Source organism: Schistocerca gregaria, chromosome 1 (genome assembly GCF_023897955.1).
Source record: "Schistocerca gregaria isolate iqSchGreg1 chromosome 1, iqSchGreg1.2, whole genome shotgun sequence".
Lineage (NCBI taxonomy): Eukaryota > Metazoa > Arthropoda > Insecta > Orthoptera > Acrididae > Schistocerca > Schistocerca gregaria.
Genome location: NC_064920.1, coordinates 187,480,196 through 187,506,208, shown reverse-complemented (window position 1 = coordinate 187,506,208; position 26,013 = coordinate 187,480,196). Strand labels below are relative to the sequence as shown.

At 37.7% G+C, this 26,013-nt stretch overlaps 1 protein-coding gene across 2 annotated transcripts in view; it reads left to right on the top strand.

Annotated features, from left to right (window-relative positions):
- LOC126336462 (inositol polyphosphate 5-phosphatase OCRL-like) overlaps positions 1-26,013 on the top strand; it is an 89,831-nt gene that overhangs the window by 52,742 nt on the left and 11,076 nt on the right. For both annotated transcript variants that reach the window (XM_050000191.1, XM_050000201.1), the window contains 7 exons: positions 928-1,107; positions 1,196-1,292; positions 8,473-8,610; positions 13,009-13,106; positions 13,198-13,381; positions 17,643-17,770; positions 21,820-21,931. In XM_050000191.1, coding sequence (XP_049856148.1) covers positions 928-1,107; positions 1,196-1,292; positions 8,473-8,610; positions 13,009-13,106; positions 13,198-13,381; positions 17,643-17,770; positions 21,820-21,931 — 937 coding nt within the window. The remainder of the gene's footprint in view (positions 1-927; positions 1,108-1,195; positions 1,293-8,472; positions 8,611-13,008; positions 13,107-13,197; positions 13,382-17,642; positions 17,771-21,819; positions 21,932-26,013) is intronic.

The window sequence follows — 26,013 nt, the reverse complement described above, 5'->3', positions numbered from 1 at the left end:
TGTGCTGCTAGAGTTTCTCCTTCTTACATGAGGCATAACGATCTTCTCACAAAAATTAACATTCAGACGCTATTACTGAATGAGATATCTCCTGCCTAAACTTGTTCATATGCAGGATGTAGATGGCTTTCTCTCTTCCTAAATTTTGCGGTAACTTTGAAATGCTAAACATTTTATCCAAAAATATAGTGCATTTGTAGATCAATTTTCAAACATTGTGGTTTTTGGGGGATTGCATAGCAGTTGTCAGATTGGGCATAAATTTTTCAGACTAATTTTGTTGCACTGAGTTATGTGATGATAGCAGCCAAATTCTTCCTCTAGGAAGATGACCTGTAGCAAAGGACTTTTGTAATGTCCATTTGTATGAAAATACTCTGTTGTATTGGAGATAGATGTGAAAGTAAATAATATTGGAAAAGCTAACCCGTGGGAAGGCAAAAGAAAAATTGATCCTAGAGCACTTAGTCACCGTCCATTGAAATTCTCCTAATATTCCCAGATAATGAAATTGTTGGTCTTTTTCAATACAGGCAAGTACTGTAAATGGAATATATCTGTCATGTATTTCAAAGCAGCCATACAGAGTATGGTTTAGTACACATTTTGGAGAAATGAGATAGATAATTGAAGCAATAGTGTAATGCATACAGTACTATACTTTTGCAGTAAAATAAATTGGTTGCTATTATGGGCAATTATAAGTTCAAAGGAACCAATTTTTCATACTTAAGCTAAATACCAGATGGTACATTAGTAAAATTACAAAATGTTGTAAACCATTCAAGCATTCTTCTACCAAAGACAAACCATGTATGATTTCATATTGAGCTTATACTTGTTGTGTGATTGATTATCATTGGTTTCCTCATGTATTTAAGTATTTTTGTATTATTGTGAAAACCAGTTGATATTTTTTTACTGCAGATACGAGTGATTGATGCTGCCAAATATCGAAAAATACACGAGGAGGTGATGAAAAAATTGGATAAATTGGAAAATGAATTTCTGCCTCAAGTGATGGTGGATAATACAGAAATAATATTTGACACTATTTACTACTTAGAATCACAGACCAAAGATTTGATAATTGCTAATACAGGGCAGGTAACTGTAAAATTTGTCATAGTATGAGCTAGACACACTATAACTTATATTATTAGACACTATATCTTCACAGGATAAACTGTTTCAGGTTCCTGTCACATTTGAGTTCATAAAAAAATTGGATGATTCAAGTTATTGCAAGGATTGGTTGAATATAGAACCATATGCAGGATTTATAATGCCAGGTATGTAACTGAAGCTTCCTTTAGTCTCTCCAAAATTGCAAAAATATAATGTTAAGGAATTAGAATTTTGTATAGTGTTGAATATGGACATTGGTTATAATCTGACAAGGTTTTTGGCTTACATTATGTTAATAGATAGTAAGTAAGTCCACATCAGGAGATGAATAGATTAATGGAGTTAGCACAGTAACTCATACTATATATTTATTCTTAAGTGCTTAGTTGTCAGCATTGGTTCATTCCTTTATGTATAAAGCCATGTTTCTTCTTTGAAAAACAGTTCGTCCACACTAGAAATGTGTTTAAAAATGTAGCTCATCTTGGAATGGCACATTCCAGAAGTTGTAAATATTGTTGTATACATCTGTACTCCATGTAAATAATAATGATCACAAAGGAATGCAATAGGAAGCTCAATTAGAGAATAACACAATTTCAGAAACTTGAATTATTCGAATTTTTTAGTTGCCCAAGGTCTGTAGATCGCGTTATTTACAGTAGATTGGTACTATTTTTGCGTAAAGCTGCCTATTAATACATGAACTAACATTCCAGTTTTTGGAAGTAATAACTGCAAGTAGTAGTGGTGGTGGTAGTAGTAGTAGTAGTAGTAGTAGTAGTAGTAGTAGTAGTATTATGGATATGAATCTAGTCTCCAACTTTTAAAATAAGGGAAAGGCAACTTCTTGCAAGGGAACTAAGGTGAATTTTGTGGTCTCTCTTCAGTAGCACCAGTCTTGATCACCTCGAAGCTGGAAAGTTCATATAAGTGTGGAATGGTGGCTATGAACACACACACACACACACACACACACACACACACTTTATTATGCCTTCTAGCTACAGTGGTGATTCAATTTTTCACTATGAACAATCTTTCTTGCAAGTCTACAAACAAAATAAACAGTTCCCATTATCTAAAAACAACACAATTCACATTTAGCACAGTCCTTTAGCTATCTGTTAAACATGATTAGGCTCCGGTGCTTCATTTGAATGCGTCCATCACAGAAATGACTTGAGTCCAACAAGTTCCTTACTTCGGTGACAATAATCGTATACAACTTCGATAACTGAAGTCACTCAAAAGTAATTAAACAATACAGTCTGTGAGTTTGATGACTGGAGTCTGTATTCTCATGTGCAGAATATACATAATAGAAACACAAGTCAAAGGACAAGAGAATGTCCAGCATAGGTGTTACTCTTTAGCTCTCAAACTGTGAACTGTCTGTTGGGTAACATCAGACTATTTATAAATGGGCTTAAAAACAAACTAATATTTTGAAAAGCGCATGTTTTGAAAATATTTTATGTGCTGTTTATTGTTTTTGATGAGCAGCAAGGATTAATAAGATTTTCACTTATATAAAGTGTTGCTAGTCAGAAATTTAGAAAAATACATGGAAGAACTATTATTGTAATGCCAGTGTGAATCTCCTTATTTATATGAATGAGTGCTATATTGAAAGACTTAGTAAGGTGAGTTAATTAATGCTGTATGTCAGTTGGTATGGAAAAATAAGTTACCAGAAGTTAGTAATCACTCTGTAAACTGATAGTGGAAATTGGCAGTAGCTAGAAACTTTTATGTTAAGTATTGCTTAAGGTAATTAGTATTCAGTAATTTAAATTCCTCCACAGCTCACTTTATAATATTATACTGATAAGCTTGTAAAGTTTTACACATCTGGAACATTAACAGTAACTTTTGTTCTAATGAAACTTAATTACACAGATGGAATCAGAACACTTGGAAATGAGGATGTGAATAACAAACATAACACTTAAAATAATAAATTTAAGAATTCGAGGTTTTTAGGTAAGTGCTACGTGTCAATAGGTAAACACATTGAGAATAAGATGAAATTAAATGAAAGATTTGGTTATTTTGGGAATAGAGAAACATAACAGATGGAAAGTATCCACCTAGCTCATTCACACTCTCACCTATAGCAGACTCATGGTTGGAACACAAACACACAACGGAAAACCATATTTGCACTAGGTTTCAAGCTCTTGTTCTTTTTTCAGTAAAGTTACACAGATTCAAATACACAATAACGCACACTCTTGTAGCCACTGTCAGACTTGGACAAGTTTCCGGGTTACACAAAACTCACGGGGCTAAGTCAAATTTGTCAGGTATCATGCACAAAAGTACAGTAAAAAGTTTTAACTATGCATATACTGTATTTTCGTACCTTCACTCTAGCACTGTAGATGTTAGTTTACTGTATATTGGACAACAAAACACTGGACTATTACACTAATTGATAAATAACACAGCATTTCTATATTTTTACTCTAACTTTTAAATTCGTTTATTATTGTATGTACATTCATATTTTTCCCATGTTTATTTGCTTTACATTCCCCCCCCCCCTCCCCCCCTCTCTCCAACATATCAAGGAGGGAAACTTGTTTCAATTTTCTGTTGAAAATAGTTTTTTCTAGGCAATTTTTGCACCATACAATAGTTCTAACAAGTTGGAAGAATGTTTGTGCTGCAAATTGCATAACAGTGTTTATGCATGCAATGGCTTCTTCAAGCTTATTGATTTTTCTAGGGACATCATTTTTCTCCTCTTTTTCTTCTTCATCATCCTCTGCGTTACGGATTTCAATTAAATCTGTCGAAGTGAAAGTGGAGTGATTTGACAGAAAGTAATCATTTCAAATGTAATCATCTGCACTACATGAAACGTTTCACATTTTTGTTAATTCTGCAGTTGCTGCTGCATTTTCTTGAACTTCGATGGCCACAAAAGTGTCTTGTTCTTGACCCCCAAACCCCGCTTAATTGAAGCACTTGGTGACAGCTTCAGGTTTTATTTCCTTTACTGCCAAGCAAATACAGTTTACTGCATCCAGAACAGAAACTGACTATGCAAGAGCAAATGCACTTTCGGGTTCTTCAACACTAAGAATAAGAGATTGCATTAGTAATCACCTATGACACTTGAATGTTTAAATAATGCCCTGATCCATGGGTTGTTTGAGGCTGGTTGAACCTGGAGGGAACCAAGCCAATTTCACGTTTGATAACGTTACTTTCAGGTAGCAGGTTGCATTGTGTAGGATAAGGAGATCTTGCTGCTTTCCTTTCTTCATTTTGCCATTGAAGGAGACCAGCCATTTTTCCATAAGACCACTCACCATCCACGCCTTTTTATTGCTTTGTCATGTGACAGGAAGCTTACTGACATGTGTTTTTGAAACACCACCATTTTGCCGCCTTTCCAATCAGCAGTGGCTTCTTTATTTAAACTAACATGTTTCCAGGCAGCAATACAATGAGTCTTTCCTTGGACATTTTTTCGCCGGTGCACTTTTTACTCGAAATGCTAGCAGTTTTGAAGACAACGCGTGATAACAGTCCCGTTTCATCAGCATTGAACATGTCTTCCGGGTCATAATTCACAATTAATTTGGACAGTATTGTCTTCCATTTTGTCGCTACACTTTCCTGCACATCCTTAGCTTCCCCACACACTTCTTCCACACGATGTTGTGCCTACCTTTGAAACTGCCGAGCCATCCTGTGGTTGCCTTAAACTCCGTAGTTCAAAGCTCTTCTGCGACTTTCCAAACCACACTCTGCAACATGGGTCTAGATAAAGATAAGTTTTTTGCCCGCACACTTATGAACCATTCCCACACTATATCGTTAATTTCTTCATTTCCGGTCTTCTTTGCCTTTCTTTTCATCTGCCTGTTCTCTTTCATCCATTCGTTCTGAATCTTATCCTTGTTTCGTAACGTCTCATGAATTTGTGTTTTACCGCATTTGAAATGCAACATAATTTTGCTCACAGTGTGTTGGGGTCTTTCTCACTTGCCTCAATTATATCAATCTCTTCATTAAGTATTAACAACACATACCGTTTGTTTGACATCAAGTTACTGTATCTCTTTAAAGTGCTACTAGTCAACTGAAACTGGCAGAAAATAATGACCTTGCCGGATAAAACCATTGTTTAACGAAACAATACCCACCTCTTTCACTGCGCACATAGCAGCAGTGTGTTGGTAGATGCGCAAGAATGTTCCTGTATGCACTGGCATGCATCAATGAGGAAAACAGAAAGCCGACAGAGTGCTGATGAATGAACCGTTTCCTTTGATGTACTCTACCGACACTGAGTGTAACTTATTTATTGATTTGATTTTTTATTGGTCCAGTTTTGTCATACAACATAAATTGTACAATTGATATTGGACAGGTCAAAGATAACTTACAATAATACATAGTATTAGCAAAATAGTATGCAAATTAAAATTAGGCACCTATTACAATTTAATTTTGTTACTTGTTCATAAATTCTCTGACAGAAACAGTGCTTTATTAGAAATGCCTTTAGTTTAGCTTCAAATATTGGATGAGTAGTATTTTTTATTTCCTCTGGTATCTTATTGTGTAGTATTACACCAATGTTAATTATGCTCCTCTGATAGGTGGTTGCTCTGTGATATTTTTTATGTATATTTGATTCCCTTCTGGTACTATAGTTGTGTACATTTTTGTTCTGTAGCAGTTTCCCTGTTTTCAGGAGGTAGTCCCAGTAAACAAGATAGTTTCATAAATGAATAAAATTGAAACCTTTAGAACACCAAGCTCGGATGTTGTGCAGAGCGGCATGGTTTTAGGTCCACACCAGCAGCGCTGTGCTCCGCTGGACCTCTTTTCTTGGTTTTGCCTCGCTTAACAGAGGTTTTAAAAGTAATGTCCTTGTAGAGTTTTGAATAACTGATGAACTGTAATACTGTAATATTGTGTAGGCTCTTTTCTGCATTATACAATGAATTATTAAGTATGTTCTAAGATTTGCTTTCCATTTCCGCATTAGGCATGTTCCACTTTATACAAAAAATCAACACATAAAAGTGCACTGAATGCACCAGGACAGAAATACTTCTATGGTTTGGACAGATTTCCGTATTATACACGTGTCAATTTGAGCAAGTTTTACTGCATATGGTCCACTTAACAAGGATTGTACAAAAATTCTGGACAACTGCTATTAAGGCTGCAACATGATGTAAATTGCAGAGTGTAGAAAGGTCAATGAGCACAAATAGATATCTTTAGGTTATCTTAATAAGACATCACTAGTGAAAATGTTACAGTAGATTGCTTCAGTAACAGCAGAACTCGGTTGGAAGTAAACGTGTTTTCTAAAGGACTAAATCTGTTGAGTGGTACTAGAAGTGAATAATTGTATTGTCGTAGGCTATTTTTCTTGAGGATTGTAAAACCAGTACAGCAGAGAGTTTATTTTTTTGATTTGGTTGTAATTACATCTCATGGTCATGTTGTTTATTGTGACCAATATATTTTCAAAAATATGCAAAATGAGATTATGACCTGCTAAAGTTCTGGAATTTAGGTGTCTCAGAATGAAGTGTTATTTCTGCTTTCAGTAATAAAATGGCACACCAAGTTCTCTTTATGGAATAGGAAAATCTTTATACAGGTTCTGTACCCACGTGTAATGTGTAATTGACCACTAATGTCACAAGGAGCAGAACCACCAGTATAAAAGAGCCAGTGGGTGTTGTGTTGTCAATAGAGAAGCATTAACAGCAGAATGGGTTGGTCAGGAGCATTCAGGGACATTATTTTCACCACTTCTAAAGCTGTCCAAGCTGACTGTTTATGTGAATGCGTAGTGGAAATTCGAAGGAACAACCGCAGCTAATGGGTTGCAGTGGTTGATCAGTTCCTCATAAGCTACCCATGCTGAGTGGTATTTAACATGGTGTAAAGAGTGATGCCACTGGAAATTAGTGATTTCACAGGGTGAATTGTGCTACACTCTGTGGCAATCCAGTGGGCATGTTTGGCTGTGGGAGATGCCTGGTGGATGTTATCTATCATTAATTGTAGTGTAGACAGTGAAGTACGGAGATGGTGGTGTTACAGTTCGCGTATTTTTGTAGTTAGGGTGTGATCACCTGATTGCACTTGAGAGAATACTAAATGCAGGAGGACGTGAACGCATTATAGCACTGTGTATTGTGTACAGTAGAGAAACACTTTGGAGATAATTGTGTGTATCAACAAGAAAACAGACCTTTCTTAAGAAATCATCTTTGAGAGAATGGTTTGTGGACTGGCCTGCACAGAATCCTAAACTGAACCCACTGATGCACCTTCAGGATGAGTTAGCTGTTTTTGCTTCAGACCCCAGTGTCCAACATCATTACCGTTTCAGATTTCAATTCTTGAAGAATGACCACCAGTCTTCCACAGACATTGAAACAGCTCTGTAGTGTCACGATCCAGTCTTTGGTCAGAAAATTTATTCTTTAACAAAAGTAAGGAGAAGTAACATGGAAGGGCCACAGTGTGTTGCGTTGACCGTCACGGGTTGGTAGCCACCAGTGTGGCAACATGTGGGTTACAGTAACAGACAAGTCAGTAGTTGCGCAGTGAGGGTAGCAGAGCTCAGATTTCTTTCCCGTGTTAGGGAAAAACAGACATTGTGTTCACACGTGGGGAAGCAATTTAATTTTACTCATGGAAAGTTTGATTCATAAATTAATAAACTTTCTGGGTTCATGTTACATTCAGGATACAGTGGTGCTGCACAGTCATGACTGAGTAGCAGGTGAGGCAGGTCACCACACTAAGGCAAGTCTCTTGTTTTGAGAGTGCAACTAGGTGTCAGGTTTTAGTGAAACAAATGGGCACTGGAGGAATACGAAGAAGCTGCTGTGTTAGGGCAGATATCACTCATCATCGCCACAAGCCAGTAATAAGACAGTGCCAGACAGTGGGATGAGTGGGTTGCACCTGCTGTCTGCACTAAGTCCTTCATGGTACCTGGTGTCTCAACCCTACACCTGATCTCTGCACTTTCTGACTCAAACACTGAATTCCTGGTGGGATCCAGGGCACCACCATAACACCAGCTGCTGTCATAAACGTTAACACTGGAGACACCCCATATTAATATCTACTAATATGTGCCCAGATACTTTCTATCAGATAGTGAATGTTCTAGGTGCACACTCCTGTTGAGTGCGCTTGTTACATCTTGATAGCCATAAACAGTGGGTTAATTATTTCAGGAACAACTTACTGGCATCAGCAGTTCTTCTAAAAGCTTCACTGCAAAGTTTTAATACTTATTCTCATTCCATTCTTGTTAAAATATACATTTCTTTGTTTTAGGTGAAAAATGTGATATCAGGCTGGAAGTTTTTGTTGACAAGAAATCGGCATTTAAGTTGAATTCTGGAGAGGATAAGCTTTATGACATTCTAGTTCTGCATTTAGAAGGAGGAAAAGATATTTTTATCACAGTTACAGGTATGGTATATTAAGTAACACATATATTTTACAAAACTGTGTGCAAAACTGAGGAAGCCTCAGAAATGGGTAGCAATAAAATAATGAATTCACATATCTAAATTTTAGTGCAACCATAATGAATTTTCTTATTTTTTCCAATGATTGTTCTAGGAAACTTGTATTATTTCTTTCCCGTGTTAGGGAAAAACAGTCATTGTGTTCACATATGGGGAAGCAATTTAATTTTACTCTTGGAAAGTTTGATTCATAAATTAAAAAACTTTCTGGGTTCATGTTACATTTAGGTTACAGTATACAAAGCCTCAACTCTGTCTCAGTACATTGAAACATGCCTCTATCTTAAACTGTACACTTATAAAACTCTGGTCATCTTGAGAAAGCTGGTAAAATTTGACTGCAGTAAATTCTCCTCTTGAACTTTGCATCATTTTCGGTACACCAGAATATTACATTTAAAAGGATTTAATGCCAACTTTACTGTAGTTAATCTTAAATCAAGGTTGATGCAGTCAGCTGTTAAGACCTACTCTAAACTATGCTGTGAGTTTCTGAAGTAGTATGAGCTGCAGTTAAGTGTGTTACTTATGAAACAGTCATAATTTTTGAAGCTAAACTTGCTTTCCCATTTATTGTGGAGTCTGTCTAACCTTTACTTTTTGTTGGACTGCCTATGGGGGGGGGGGGGGGGGGTGATTATTATATTATATTTGGTTTCAAGAGCCAGTTCACTTCCCTCACTTCCTAAACCTGTATGCATAAAGATTATTAGACCTGGACCATGTGCAGTGTCAAGTAAAGGGACTTTATAAGTAGAGGTCCCCAGTGGTGGGTCCGACTTCTTGAAACCATTTATATGGTGATGCAAGTTAAAGTTCCAGGTATCACACCCTGCAACCATTCATCCTGGTGGTCCTTTGTTTGTGAGTAATCGCCAAAAAAATGTGATGTTCTGTAGCTTTAGAAAAAGAATGTTAAACAGACTGGTCATGTAACATAATGATTAAGGTTTACTTCTCACATGCAATAAGCTGTGGGTTTGAATCTCATCAAGTCCTTTGAAGCTTTTTAATTTTAAATCTATGTTGAAATGACTTTGACCATTATTTTTATTCACTCTATTTGTTTTAATGTAATGTTTTTACTTCTATTTTCTTATCACATCATTCTAAAGATGTAGAGTGTCAAGAGAAGTTAAAAAAAAAATTGATGATTACTCGTAAAAGATAGCCAAATCTCTTCCACTTAGAACATGTTAAGAGTAATAGACAATATAGCCCTAATGAAGATATTCATCTAATTGCCCAGGCTTGAAGTTCGAAACTGCTCACTACTGATGAAAGTTAGTCACATGGAGATCATATAAATTCTTAAGAATAATTATTGAAATGCACATGTGTAGTAATTAATCTCTCTCAGAATCGAACAAACTGTTCAAAGTTAAACTGGAACAACAATCACTACCAAATAACATCAGTTCATGTGACACCAGTCTACAAGTCACAATGAAGAGTACTTGTGTAATGTATATTGAATATATTCTTGAATCAAAAGGTACATTCTATGCACCTTAAAATTGCTGACTAACTTTCCGAAAGTTCAGTTACATTCAATATTCAGTATAAGCTTGGCCTCGTGTGTTGAGCTGTTCAGTATACAATCCACAAGGAAACTAAAACTCTGCAAGCATCATTTTGAGAGCTTCCTTCTTTTAGCTCCTCAGGATTCTGCATAGGGTTACAATAAAAAATCTTTCTGTGGAATTTTCCAAAACATTACTATAAATACATACCCTGCATTTGCAGCAAGCATGCCTATTTAGTGGTGGTGATTGCCAAAAAATCCTATACTTAACACTCCATCTGAGGATTAAAATTAATGTTGATGATCCCTCACAAGTTACAAATACTACCTTTGCTAATATTTCATTATTTCTGTTGTCATACGATGTGCTTACTATTTCCTGTCTGGAAGAAATAATTGATATCTGGTTTTTAGCGGTTCATGCCACAATCTGTAAAAACAGAACCCTTATACAGTCACTTTGTCTGTCTGTATGTCCGTCCAACTGTTTAGAACCCTTTTTCTTAGGAACGGGTAGATATATCAAATTCAAATTTGTCTATATTAAGGTTTATGATCTCTTGACAGCGTAAAAATTTCAAACTTCTAAGTCAATGCAAGCAAAAGATATGTTCATTTCTGTCATATATTTTGGATAATGGAAAACTCACTCATGAAATTTGCAGGAAGCATGGTTTCACAATACAAGTGGGGGAGAGGGGGGGGGGGGAACTGAAAATTGTTGAATTGTTGTTATATTACATAAAAACATTGTTTCCCATTAGACTGAATATTCCATTTATCATCCCTCCTTTTAGTAGCCAAATAAAAAAATATTTGAGTAACTCTTCTCTCTCTTACATATATAAACTAGTCCCCTGCTCACCCCTTTTGTATGTCCGGGCTTGTCTGTGAAACTACTGCAAAGGTTGGAGTTCCCAGGACTGATACACTCCTGGAAATGGAAAAAAGAACACATTGACACCGGTGTGTCAGACCCACCATACTTGCTCCGGACACTGCGAGAGGGCTGTACAAGCAATGATCACACGCACGGCACAGCGGACACACCAGGAACCGCGGTGTTGGCCGTCGAATGGCGCTAGCTGCGCAGCATTTGTGCACCGCCGCCGTCAGTGTCAGCCAGTTTTCCATGGCATACGGAGCTCCATCGCAGTCTTTAACACTGGTAGCATGCCGCGACAGCGTGGACGTGAACCGTATGTGCAGTTGACGGACTTTGAGCGAGGGCGTACAGTGGGCATGCGGGAGGCCGGGTGGATGTACCGCCGAATTGCTCAACATGTGGGGCGTGAGGTCTCCACAGTACATCGATGTTGTCGCCAGTGGTCGGCGGAAGGTGCACGTGCCTGGGACCGGACCGCAGCGACGCACGGATGCACGCCAAGACTGTAGGATCCTACGCAGTGCCGTAGGGGACCGCACCGCCACTTCCCAGCAAATTAGGGACACTGTTGCTCCTGGGGTATTGGCGAGGACCATTCGCAACCAGTCTCCATGAAGCTGGGCTACGGTCCCGCACACCGTTAGGTCGTCTTCCGCTCACGCCCCAACATCGTGCAGCCCGCCTCCAGTGGTGTCGCGACAGGGGTGAATGGAGGGACGAATGGAGACGTGTCGTCTTCAGCGATGAGAGTCGCTTCTGCCTTGGTGCCAATGATGGTCGTATGCGTGTTTGGCACCGTGCAGGTGAGCGCCACAATCAGGACTGCATACGACCGAGGCACACAGGGCCAACACCCGGCATCATGGTGTGGGGAGCGATCTCCTACACTGGCCGTACACCTCTGGTGATCGTTGAGGGGACACTGAATAGTGCACGGTACATCCAAACCGTCATCGAACCCATCGTTCTACCATTCCTAGGCCGGCAAGGGAACTTGCTGTTCCAATAGGACAATGCACGTCCGCATGTATCCCGTGCCACCCAACGTGCTCTAGAAGGTGTAAGTCAACTACCCTGGCCAGCAAGATCTCCGGATCTGTCCCCCATTGAGCATGTTTGGGACTGGATGAAGCGTCGTCTCACGCGGTCTGCACGTCCAGCACGAACGCTGGTCCAACTGAGGCGCCAGTTGGAAATGGCATGGCAAGCCGTTCCACAGGACTACATCCGGCATCTCTACGATCGTCACCATGGGAGAATAGCAGCCTGCATTGCTGCGAAAGGTGGATATACACTGTACTAGTGCCGACATTGTGCATGCTCTGTTGCCTGTGTCTATGTGCCTGTGGTTCTGTCGGTGTGATCATGTGATGTATCTGCCCCCAGGAATGTGTCAATAAAGTTTCCCCTTCCTGGGACAGTGAATTCACGGTGTTCTTATTTCAGTTTCCAGGAGTGTATGTTGCCTGTATCTGTATCAGAAACATGCAGAAATCGTCCAGAAAGTAAAGAGCAGAGAAAAAAAAAAGACTTCTTGTGATAATGTCAAGAGAAATAAGGAATGTTCTGTACTGTTTTCTGAGCTTATATAACTTTATGGCTTGTAATACACTTTTTTTTGTGATCCTGGGTTATTCATTTTCTGTTGTTTCTTTGGATCCCTGATGCAAGTTTTCTTAAACTGCTACAGAATATCTAGGATAACCCTTCTTAGAAATTGATGACAACACTAATAATTTTAAGTGCAACACACAATACATCTGACAGTATGGATTTATGTTTCAGTAATTAGTTGGGGTGTTGTACAGTTAGTCTTGCACAGATTTTGTTTTTCTCTGATGCAAATTTCAGATTTACTTAGCATTTGGAAATTAAATAATAATTTGTTAGGCATAAAATAGTTTCACATTTGCACACTGTTCTTACAGGAACATATGAGCGTAGTTGCTTTGGAGCATCAATTGAAGCACTAGTGTATATTACACTTCCAATACGTGAAATACCTGTTGGCAGGCTTGTTGAACTGGTAAGTGTTGACTATAGAATAAGACTATAGTAATAACCTCAGAAACTTAATTTGTAAATAAAGGGCTGTTTTTTCCCTTCCTTCTGTACAGGAAAGCAATAAGGAAGTAACATCAACGCAGGATCCATACCCAATACCAAAGGAAATATGGTTTCTGGTTGACCACCTCTACAGGCATGGACTAAAACAGCCACACTTGTTTGAACAGCCTGGTTTGCATTCAGAAATTTTGCAAATTAGAAACTGGCTTGATAATGGCTCACCTGATCCTCTGCGTATCCTTTGCAGCAAACAAGCCTTCTTTTCAGTAGTTATTTAATTGATGTTTCAGTAAATTCACTTAACAAGAAAACAGTATGTTGACCCATAAAGAGGAGTTGGATGAAGAACAACAGGTACTGTGTTGCTGTACTGTGAAAGTGATTACAAGATTTTTATTTTGGATATTTATTCACTACTTTTAGGCATTTAATCACATTAAAATACTAAACTACTCTGCATCGGAACTGTCAAACAGAAATAAGTTTTGGAAACAAACGTCATACGGAGAGTCTCTTGAGTGTTTATTTGATTTTGGTTCCCATTTTTTTTAAGTTTCCATTTTTCATCAATGAAAATCATGTTAAATAATTTGTTTTCACAAGTCCAGGATTCCCAGTGATGTTGGTTTCCATGCTATACTGTTAAATTTGAGGGTATGATTACTATGAACGGTAGAGAAGAATGGTGTGATCTTGCTCAACGTTTTGCAAATACTGAATACATGCATTATTATGCCTTGTTGTGTTGATGGAACACTGTTCAATTCCTTTTTATTGGGTTTACTCTGTACTGCTGTAAACCACAATGCCACTTTATCTTAAAGTTGTTTTTATTGGCGTACCTGATAACTCAGAATTTCCTTAAAATTCCATTGAACCTAAAATATGATTCATGAGGGAATGTACAGTTTTCATGTTACTTATTCAGTGTTAAATTTTTTATTAATATTTCACCACTTCTTACCTCCACAGTTTTGTCACTTGATAATCTCATAAAGGATCTCAATTTCACTGCCACCCTTCATTGGTGGTAAAAAGGTGGCACTTCAAAATCTTCTTCCCCCCCCCCCTACTGGAACTGTTTAGTAAATAACATGTCCAAGAGCATTTTGGTTTAATTGTCACATGTTAGTTAGATTGTCATAATTAAAACATCTTTATTGACCGTATCTTAGCATGATCCCCAGGTTCAAAATTAAAATTTGTCTATTAAAGTACAGTGTAACCCCCACAACCATCATAAATCTTCTCATAAAACAATTGTGACTTAATAGTTCTATAAAGATGTAACAAAGTGTGTAGGAAATGTTTAATGTTCTCACATTTAACGCACAATTGTATACAGATTTGACATACTGGAAGCCAGTTTCCACAGCATATGCAATCAAATGGCTGTTGCAAATGTACGGCAGATGTGACTTACACGTATAATTACTACAATGGAGTGAATAGAAGAGGAGATCGAGGGCATAAACTGAACTGACAGCTGTAGAAAATCTAATTCCATATAAATAGTCATCATTATCTATTGTATTCTGCACATTGAGTGAGAAGAAATATTTGCACATGCGCTCTGCAGTCTGTGCCCCAATGTATGTATCAGTTTTAGTATCATTTTCCATCCAAGCAGCAGATGGGTTTTTTCCTACACTGCTTGAGCCAGTCGCCTCACATCTACAACTATGTAGTTTGTTGTTAAAAAATATATGTAAGTGATAAAAGCCACATACAACCAAATGCTCAGTTCTGCAAAGATATTGCTGCAGATGACCTTTCCTAAATGCATGGTAAATGTTTTTTGTGTCTAAATAGCACACCAACTTGGCATATTGGTTTTGTGCCTATATGAAACAGATGTATTATACCACAAAAAATAAAATCCTAACTGATTTTAAATGAAAATATGTTATTAAATAGGAATGAAAAAGTTTGTTTTATGACTTCGTGGCTTGCAGGAATGATGTATATGTTGTTGGTAGGGTTCTTACCTGCTCAATTCAAAAATGTTGGTAGGAAGTATCCTACTCAGTGACTGCTTTGTAGCCTGCGCAATCTAGATCCTTCCTACTAACACAGTTATTCTGAATTTTGCAGGTGGTAACTTTTCCTACAACATATCTTTAAACCTCTGGCAGCAACATTCACTATTTCCAGTCTTCCACCTGCCTGTCCCTTCCCTGCTACCACTCCCAGCACTATACATGCCAAAGCAACCACTAGCCTTTCCCCTTCTCTACTTCTTCCCTGTCCTGTTCCCTTTTCTCTTCTCCCTTTTCTCCCCCCGCCCTCCCCCAAAGCACCTATCAGCCTTATAATCTGCCTACCACATCCCTGTATGCTCTCTTTCACTCTGACAGGGTAGCACACTTCCTTTCCCCACCCCTACCCTGCTATTGCTCGATCCTCCTGCCCCACACCTCTTCCTTAGCCCCACCACACACTCTATATTGCTGCTCATGTCAGTCTGTAGTCGGGCCACAGCAGTTGTAGACAGAGGCCACATGTGTATGATTTGCAGTTGTGTGAATGTTTGTGCGTTTACTATTGGCCAAAAGCTTAAATTAGTCCTTTCATTGTGCCTGCCTGTGGCTCAATAGCTCCTTTATTTGGTGAGTAACAGTATATCCATTTCACAATATTGTCATAAATAATTTTTGTGATCTTAACTAGTGAAGGATTATTTACAAGAATTAAATAAGTTATATTATGGATTACCTCGAATAAAATGAACTATTGACACAGTCAGCACAGATTCAAAGAATATTGTACTTGTGAAACACAGCTAGCTCTTTTTTCATACAAAATAATGAGTGCTTTCAATAGGGAATCTCTAATTCATTCTGTATTTCTAGTTTTCCAGAAGGCTTTTGACACTGTTTCTTACTAGTGACTTGTGATCAAAACCAGTTGCATAGTGATTTTTAAGATGTTTGTACAGTGCAAAAAGACAGTTGACTAAATTGATTAACTTTTGGTTATGCTATTAATCACACAAATTTAAAGTCTGTCAGTTCAGCTGGGCATAGAGAAAGTTTTGGGGGGACATGAACCAAAGACAGTTTTATTGCAGAGCACTTACGATGCAACAGGTCATATAAAGAGACTGTGTACACTAAAGTTGTCTGTCCTCTTCTATAGTATTCCTGTGCGATATGGTATCGCACAGATAGGATTGACATAGGACATCAAAAAAAGTTCAGAGAAGGCAGCTCATATTGAGTTTTTGTGAAATAGTGAGTGAGTCATGCATGTGATAAGTTAGTTCAAGTGGCAAACATTAAAATAAGTGTTTTTCATTGCAGTGAGATCTTCTCATGACATTTCAATACAGACTTCCTCCTCTGAATGCGAAAATACTTTGATAATGCTATCCTACATAGGGAGACATGATAATTGTGATAAAATACAATAAATTAGAGCTACAATGAAAAGATGAAAGTGTTCATTTTTCCTGCATGTTGGTAGGTACTGGAATGGTGGAGTAATAGTCTGAATGTGGTTCGATGAATCCTCTGCCACACACTTAAATGTGAACGGAAGAAGAGTCATGTAGTTGTGGATGAAAATAAGTGAAAGTAAGCAGTGAACTATTGGTGAATAGATTAATAGAGGGAGTCAGTTTATCAAAAATGTGGATGGTATTTACAGTTGACCCTTTGATTGCAGTGGACTGCCACAGAAGTCAGTGTGCACCATGTTCCAACTGCAGTGGAGTGCTACAGCAATTCAGTGTCAACAGGGCCATATTGTGGTTGTCAACTGCAGACATTTTCAGACTTATGCTTCTTTATCATTTCACTGTGGTCGAACACAGTCCATATGGCGCATCATAATTAGCAGACTCTCACCACACACTATCATTTGCTCTAACCTCAATTTGGTGTACACGACTGCATTCCCAGTTAGACATGTGCACTTTTGCTGTCCCTGCTCCAGACTTAGTAGTATGCTGTAGATCTAAGAGATGGATGACTCTGTTGTTTGTTCATCGTGATTCCAACAGAATTTCACCACACTTTATGTGCTATAAAACCAGTGATTTCCATTGATTTTGCACCTTCAATTTCTTGTTGAAATTGTGTGTTGGCATTACAAGCTGCAGCAAATATTGTAAATAAGTACTACTAAATTGCCCAATACAAGTCTAAATGTCAGAGTAATAACACTGGAAAATAGTAACTGCATTGGAAGTACTAGGCACCCAGCACATGAGCTGTGGCAGTGCAGTGTTCCACCATGGCCACAAAGTATCACATGTTGCAGTCAAAGGGTTCACTAACTGCACTGCAGTTGGACGAAATCATACTAGCACACACAACAGTATAATGTTTTTTTTCTTCTCTTATGTTATGAAGCCAATATAATATATCTGTAAATTGTAACTTAAATATTTCTAGATAAATTGGATAGCTGCTTTGTAACATGTGCATATTTATACATTTAACAGGTTCCATGTATCATACTGCATTTGACTTTTCACTTAACTGTTAAATAGCTGGCAGTGTTCATTCAGTTGCTGAAGCTTTACTCTTACTTCTGGAATCCACTGCAGAGCCAGTTATACCGTACAATTTACATAATATTTGCCTGAATGCATCCAGCAATTACCTGCAGTGTAAACAGGTAATTACATCATAAATATTAGTTTTGTATTTTTTTGACAAAATTATTTAATTTTGTCGATAATTGATACTTTTGTATTTATGTATTGCGTACCACTATCAGTTAACAGCAAACACAAGTAAGTTAAGAACTTTACATATTTTGATATTTATGAAAACAAGAAATAGGAAGATTAAATTCAACAGATATGCAGAAAAATCGAAAGCATTGGCTGTTTCTCCAGATTGTGGGAGACGTCTGTTTTGATTTAACACTCAAATTGTCACTTTTTCCTTTTGTATAGAGGGATACCAAGAGATGAGTACATTAAGAAGATTCAGAAGGATGTAGGTTGCGGTAGTTACTTGGAGATGAAGTAATTTGTACAGAATAGAGTACCTTTGAGAGCTGCACCAAACCAGTTTCTAGACTGAAGACCACAACAACACTATAATAGCAATTGGATTGTAATTTTTGCTGTAAGTACAAGACGTCCTGTTGGGAATTTTTCCTCTTGTTGTGTAGTAGAGGGGAATTTTAGATTTTGTATTTTGTCAGAGACAGCAAAGAACTTGGATGAGCAGTTGAACGGAATGGACAGTGGTTTCAAAGGAGACAAGATGAAAATCACCGAAAGCAAAACAAGGATAATGGAATATAGTCTAATTAAATCAGGTGATGCTAAGGGGATAAGATTAGGAAATGAGGCATTTAAAGCAGTAAATGAGTTCCCTATTTGGACGACGACATAACTGCCAATGGCTGAACTAGAGAAGATATAAAATGCAAACTGGCAATCGCAAGAAATGCATTTTTGAAGAAGAGAAATTTGTTAATATTGAATATATATTTCAGTGTTAGGAAGTGGAGTGTAGCATTGTATGGAAGTGAAACATGGGTGCTAAACAGTTGAGACAAAAAGGGAATAGAAGCTTTTGAAATGGAGTGCTCCAGAAGAATGCTGAAGATTAGATGGGTAGGTAACACAACTAATGAGAAAGTACTGAATAGAACTGGGGAGGGAAAAAAGAATTGTAGCACAGTGTGACTGGTAGAAGGGATCGGTTGACAGGACACATTCTAATACATTAAGGGATCAGCACTTTAATATCACTTTAATTACAAAATCATAGATGAGGCCAAGAGATGAATACAGTAAGCAAATTCAGAAGAATATAAGTTGCAGTAGTTACTTGGAGATGAGGTGGCTTGTACAGCATAAAGTAGCACAGAAAGCCACATCAAACCAGTGTTCAGACTGAGGACAACAACAACAAACACAAGCAAAAGAAGGCAGAAAAACGTAGTTGAAAATTTAATTAAAACATTTTTGCTCTCTAACACTAACGAAAATTCTTGGATGAAGTAATATGTAAAATAAGGGAAAGGCAACCATTTACCTATAACAGATCAATGCGTGGAGCACAATAACACACAACAGAAGAAAACATTCACACTAGCTTTCAAGCACTAGCAGTTTTTCCAGCAACAACCCACTTGTACGCATACTACAGACACCCAGGCGCACACTCCCATTGCTACGGTAAGACTAATTTTCGAAAGCAGGTGCCTGAGCTGATAGAGGTGGAGAGGGAATAGGCAAGAATGCAAGGGGCAGGGGGGGGGGGGGGGGGAGGTAGTGTAAAAGAGCTAGGTCTTTGAACAGGTGACTTCATAGCTGCACAAGAAGTGCAGATGGCACAACAAAAAGTGATGGAGGGAAAAGGGTTTGGGCGGGGAAGAAAAGGATGGAGGGGGGTGGACAGAAGGCAGTGCATGATCCAGATGGAGGAGTAGTGATATAGACAGAAGAGAGAAGGGAAAAGGCAAGATGAGAAAGTGGAACAGGTTAGCAAAGGTTTGGGCCAGTGGGATAGTGAGTGTGCGGGACAAGTTGGGGAGACAATTCCCATTTGCGTGGTTAAGAGAAACCTGTGCTTGGAGGAGGTATCCAAATAGCCTTTGTAGTGAAGCAGCTGCTGAAGTAATTTATTTGTGGTGTGCAACATGCTCAACAACAGGACAGTTCAGGTTGCAGTTTGCCACAGTTTGACAGTGGCCAATCGTGAGTAGACATTTGGTCACTTGTCATACCCATACAGAATGCTGTACAGTAATTGCAGCAAAGCTGATATAGAACATGGCTGCTTTCAAATGTTACCCTACCTTTTATTGCCAGAAGTTTTAATTTTTGTTGTTTGCAAAGTGTGCTCATCTCAGCAATATTTGGTGAAAACTTTTACACTGCACTAGTCACATTCATAGTGTATTACAAATTATTTTTCTGTAATACACAACTAGTACTAAATTGTGCACATAGAGAAGGCAGTGAGCCAAATGAGTTCAGAGACTCCATAAGACCCATTAACATTATTCTGCAAGTAATGCCTCTTGTTTGTTTGCAGACTAAAGAAATCACAATAATAGCCCATTCTAATACAGATGATGATGTTTGCTACTTACACTCAAATTTCTACATAAACACACACATTTATATAAGTACACAAGACAGTCACTGGCAGAAGATGACATGCTAATACCATATAACACACCTCTAGCAATGATAATGAGCTCAGTTTAGTCAGGAGGGACCAAAACTTTTCTCAGGTATGCTGTTTCTGTTAAAGCCATTCACTGGTAATGATATCTTGTACAGTTACCAAAATAGGCAGGATGTTAATTGCTTTATTTCACCCATCGGTCCTTCAATCAGGAACAAATGTGTGCAGCCATATGAACACACCTGTTGTCATCTTAAAAGAAATAAGTGTCCACAGCATACTCATTATGCCAATTCTGAAGAAAGGGCAACACTTAGTCGCTGTGAATATTGAAATAAACTTCTTGATTTTTGTTCACCAGAATCTAAAGGAGTCAGTCAAAGTTAGGGTGTGGAAAACACCCCTAAAACATCAAAGAACCATCTCCAGCCTCAGTTACTTTCCATACACTAGAGGTTAAACAATTCACTGGGCCTTTGTGCCTTCAGTGTCTTGTATTATTGAAAAGGGGCAATATTTCACTTCATCAGGCTACAGTACATGCTTCCAATCCTCTACTGTCCATTTTGTGTGTTTGGCCTGTTGAACTAGTGCAGCTTTATGTGCCGCATGTCCATTGCATTACCTTAACAAAGTTTGCTTGGGATCTGGTTGAGATGGACTAACATTCACTGACAGCAGCAGTTTTTGTCAGGTTAGAAACCAGTTGTCATTGACAAGATGTGACACTCCTCTGGTTCCTGTCAGTTAAAATATTTTGACGACCACTGTTCATATGCCATGTTACATAGCTTCATGCGATACACTATATCTTGCATGCGAGTTGGAAAATCCACATCGATATACTAACAAATTGAGCAACTCCATTCATGGTGTGGTTATTGGCACATCCAAAACAATACTTCCTTTCTGTATCGCCTGCATGTTGACCCCTTCTGACTGTGCTGACTGGAACATACACATTACCTCACTGCTGTGATGTTTATCAGTGGTGGTACCGTCATGCTCGTATAAGAGGGTGACTTAATATTTTGTCCAGTAAAATGAAAAATACCCATCATGTCATCCTCGTAGAAAGTTAATTTGAAAGAGAACTCTGAGATTTGCTGCTTTAATGACACAATAATTATCTTAAAAATACATCAAAATAATTTATCTGTTTAGCATGATATACTTTGGTCGGCTGTTTGTTGAAGTAGCCTTTTCATTTTGATCCAGGGGTGTGGCAAGAGGGCATACCATCAAAAAAATGTTTGAAATTATGCATATACAAAAGAGCACTCTATAGGTAGTTGTTAAACTAGACTTCCAAGTAACTACCTGTTTGCATGTATGAATCAATTAATTTTTAATTCTGTTTTCTCTTTATACCAACTTGAAATGTCTAACATCATTGTAATATCGATTTTTGAATGAATAATCAATTAACTACCTAATAAGTCACAAAAATATTATCTTTTCTTGTGGTCTGAGCATAATGCAGGATTCATAACATAATTGTTTTCAAATTTAACTAGTATCTTTTGTGGTAAATTTTCCTATTTTGCTTATTTTGGTTTTCAAATTTAGATTGTCATGCAGCTGCCTGAACATAGGAAGAATGTCTTCCTGTATTTGTGTACCTTTCTACAAGAGGTACTGAGTCACATGAATGATAACGGCCTGGATGCAAAAACAGTAGGTGAGGAACTATTGGTAGTTAAAATATTTTGTTTGAGAGTTAGTGCGTATGATTGAATGCCACATATTTATGAAACACTTGAATAAAGAAAAAGTTCCATGTTCCTAGGGAAACAGTCTAATGTTACAGTCCTCCATCCATACATATGTTAAGTGTGTGTGTGTGGGGTGGGGGGGGGGGGGGGGTGTCATATCTCCCCTAAATCATTGGACTAGATTAGATTAGATTAGATTAGATTAATACTAGTTCCATGTATCATGAATACGATATTTCGTAATGATGTGGAACGAGTCAAATTTTCCAACACATGACATAATGAAGTTAATTTAACAACATAATTAAATTAATATAACAACTTTTTTTATTTTTTAGTATTTAAATTTTTTAAATATTTTTTTCTTTTCTTTTTTTTTCCTTAATTTCTATCTAAAAGTTCCTCTATGGAGTAGAAGGAGTTGTCATTCAGAAATTCTTTTACTTTCTTCTTAAATACTTGTTGGTTATCTGTCAGACTTTTGATACTATTTGGTAAGTGACCAAAGACTTTAGTGGCAGTATAATTCACCCCTTTCTGTGCCAAAGTTAGATTTAATCTTGAATAGTGAAGATCATCCATTCTCCTAGTACTCCAATCAGACTTAGTACACACACCTGTTACTATCAGGCAACAATTGCTGTGGGGCTAAGAACCACCTACTTATTATAGTTCAGCAGATACGATGTCATAAAGAGCGAGAGGCATGGAAAAACTGCCACCTAAGACACTCTTATAGTTGAGGTGGTGTGAGGAAATTGCTGACATCAGGCAGTGCTTTTTCAGCTTTGAAGTGTGAACAGCTGTAGGTGAAAACGATAGCCATCTGTAGAGCTATGAAGAGGCATTGCCATGGAGATGTTTACAAAATTGTGTTGTAGACTCGTGAAGCAGCAGATCATGTTTGTTAATGTGGTTAAAGAATTTATACTTTTGTTCATTATGCATATTTGTTTGTACAACTGTGTCATAATTTCAAAGGTCATTATCATGAGTATGTGGAAATGAAATTTTTTCTGTGCTTCACTAAATACACAGTTCTTTTTTTTTTTCATTTCTGATTGGAAATTGGCAAAATGAATACCTGGGCAGTGCCAGATTTGTCAGGTAATTTTAAGAATAAAAGTTATGTCATGTTATTCAAAAGGCAAACTGTGACAAGGTATGAAAGGAGCATTGATGATGGCAGTTGGAGTGATTGTGATGCATATGTCAGTCTAATAGTGACATACCATAAAGTAAATGACTCTCCAGTTAAAGAAAATTTTTGTAAAATGTTAACATAACTTAATAATCAATTTTTTTTAAGTGTATAATGTAATAAATGAGTGAAGTTCTTGCTAAATGCATCCTTAAGCGCAGTCTCTCTGCTCAGTTTTATCTTTTGTAAAAATTTGCACTGTAGATTCAACTATAAATCTGTTTTGGCTGTTCTTTTAACTTCTCTTTTGCATCTTGTCATAGATGAGAACTTCTCATATGTTTTTGTCGAAGATCTTCCTCTATAAGGTTAGTCTGAAATCATTGATTGCTTTAGGAAATAGCCTGTTTTTCATAGTGGCCCCACTCCACCATTGATTGTTCTAGGAAATAGCCCGTACTTCATAACTCCCCCACTCGCGCACTCTCTCTCTCTCTCTCTCTCTCTCTCTCTCTCTCTCTCTCTCTCTCTCTCTCTCTCTCTAATCATTTCAGAGTAGCATTTGCACCCAGTGATCTCAATTATTTGTTGCATTTATTACAATCTCTGTCTTACTCTACAGTTTTGCCCTTTGCAGCTACCTCAAGTACCACAGAAATTATTTCTTGATGCCTTGACATATATCCTGTCTGTCCATTTCAGTGTTTTACGCATGTTCCTCTCCTCACCATTTCTGTGTGGAATCTACTCATTTCTCATCAGTACATCTAATTTTTAGTATCCTTCCAAAGCACGAGATCTTGGATGTTTCGATTTTTTTCCCCCCCAGAGTCCATGAATCACTTACTTTCCTCCATTATTTCTTTTGGCAAATAAAGGACAATATTTGATAACAATAGAATTCTTTTTTCCAGGAATGCCCTGTCTGTGCTGGTCTGCTTTTTATGTCGTTCATGCTTATCGTGCTGCACCTTAAAAACGAGACTCGAAATCAAGGGAAAAAAAATTTCACGAATCTAAGCCGCATCTGAAATTTGAGACTCTAAATTCAAGAGGAGATAAAAGTTTTAGGCTGTACCTCCAAATCGAAACAAAGTTGGTCCATTCTAATATGAGAGACAATTTAGGTCGAACGAATGACGATACAGCTACAGTAGTTTGATTAGAGTTCTAAGCTTAGCAGTTAAGCTTTACCAGGTAGCCATTGCTATGCGTCAAACACTCCATCTGTATTTATACGTACCCTTCCTTTTTCACGTGCTTCGTCTGGTTTGAATCGATTGCGTATTTTTCTTTGATCTGATAAGTGCCGTTCTCTTTGTTATAGGTGTTTACATCACTCTAAGCTGAAAAGGCATTACTGTACTGCTTCGTGCACTGTTTGTCGCATTCTGATAATGTGTGTTTACGACCTGTCGCCGCTCGTGGCATGGCTTGCTTTTGTGTGCTCTACTGCCCCTTACAATAAAAAAAATAATAAAAAAAGGAATTGTCTCATTAGCGAAACAATGGCAAGAGACTGCTATTTGTTGTTACTTACACTGCTGCTTTCTTTGATAATCATCAACAAGAACCAAATAATAGACTGCGCATGATAGATGATGTTCTGAATGAGAGTTTAGGTAAAATTTTTCTCCGTTTGAAAATCTTTGCAGACGCCTCTTTCTTACATTACATTCTGTACAGAAATTAGTCATCTTAGATTTAAAAATCTAGTCAATTGCCGTGCTTCATTTCTGACTGTATTACGATTAGGCATAAGAATAATACAAATATAAACATGACATTGTATGTATATTCTTCTGCGTTTGCTGTTGTCTCACACTAGTTTCGTAGTTTATTAGGCTGGCAGGATTTAAATGAGATAGCAGCAAACACGAAAGAATACATAGCAAAATGTTTATATTCATATTATTCTTATGGTGAAGAGAATACTGCATGTGATTCTCAATTCATAAAAGTTCCTATTAGCAACCATCTCTTTTCGCTACGGTCGCAGGTTCGAATCCTGCCTCAGGCATGGATGTGTGTAATGTCCTTAGGTTAGTTAGGTTTAAGTGGTTCTAAGTTTTAGGGGACTGATGACCTCAGAAGTTAAGTCCCATAGTGCTCAGAGCCTTTTGAACCATCTCTTCTCACAGGTAGGAAAAAATTCAGAACGTAGAGTTGGCCGTACTGACAAACATCCCAAACGGTCTTGCCAGTCGGATTTTTGTAGTACATTGGAATGTTGCTACATTTGAAGATGAACAATTCGGAATTTGTATTTACTTCGTTGGATAGTGTATGAAAATGTAGTGGTCAAAACTCGGCGCGGAGAAAAAAGCTCGTCTTCCACCTTTTTTAAAATTTATTTACTGACGCAGAGGTTTTGGCACCAGTATTTATCTTTGCGCCTGCAAAGCATGCCTGTGTAGCACTACATATATTCGTCCGCTGAAGTTAGTTGCGGTGGCACCTACTTACATTTTTCAGAATTTCTGCTTACTTTGCACTCGATTCTAAGCTGCAGGTGGTTTTTTGGATTACAAAAACCAGAAAAAAGTGCGGCCTAGATTCAAGTAAATACAGTAATTTATCATGTTATTTTGCTTCAGGATACCACGATTCTGTAACTTAATCTACTTCATGGCCCCCCATTTTGTTGAATTTCACTAATCTCATATATGCTGCGACTCATTACTTCCATCCATCTTACATTTACACTCAATCCCTAATGTGTGCTATTCTTTCCATTTGACAGATTCTACAGTTCCTCATCACTTTCATTGCAGCTAACAATGTGATTGTCGTTTATCGTTGACACCCTCTCACCCTGTAGTTTAATCTCACTTCTGAATCTTTATTTTAAATGTGTTATTGCTTCTTTGATTTACAGACCAAACAATAGGTGTGAAAGATTGTATT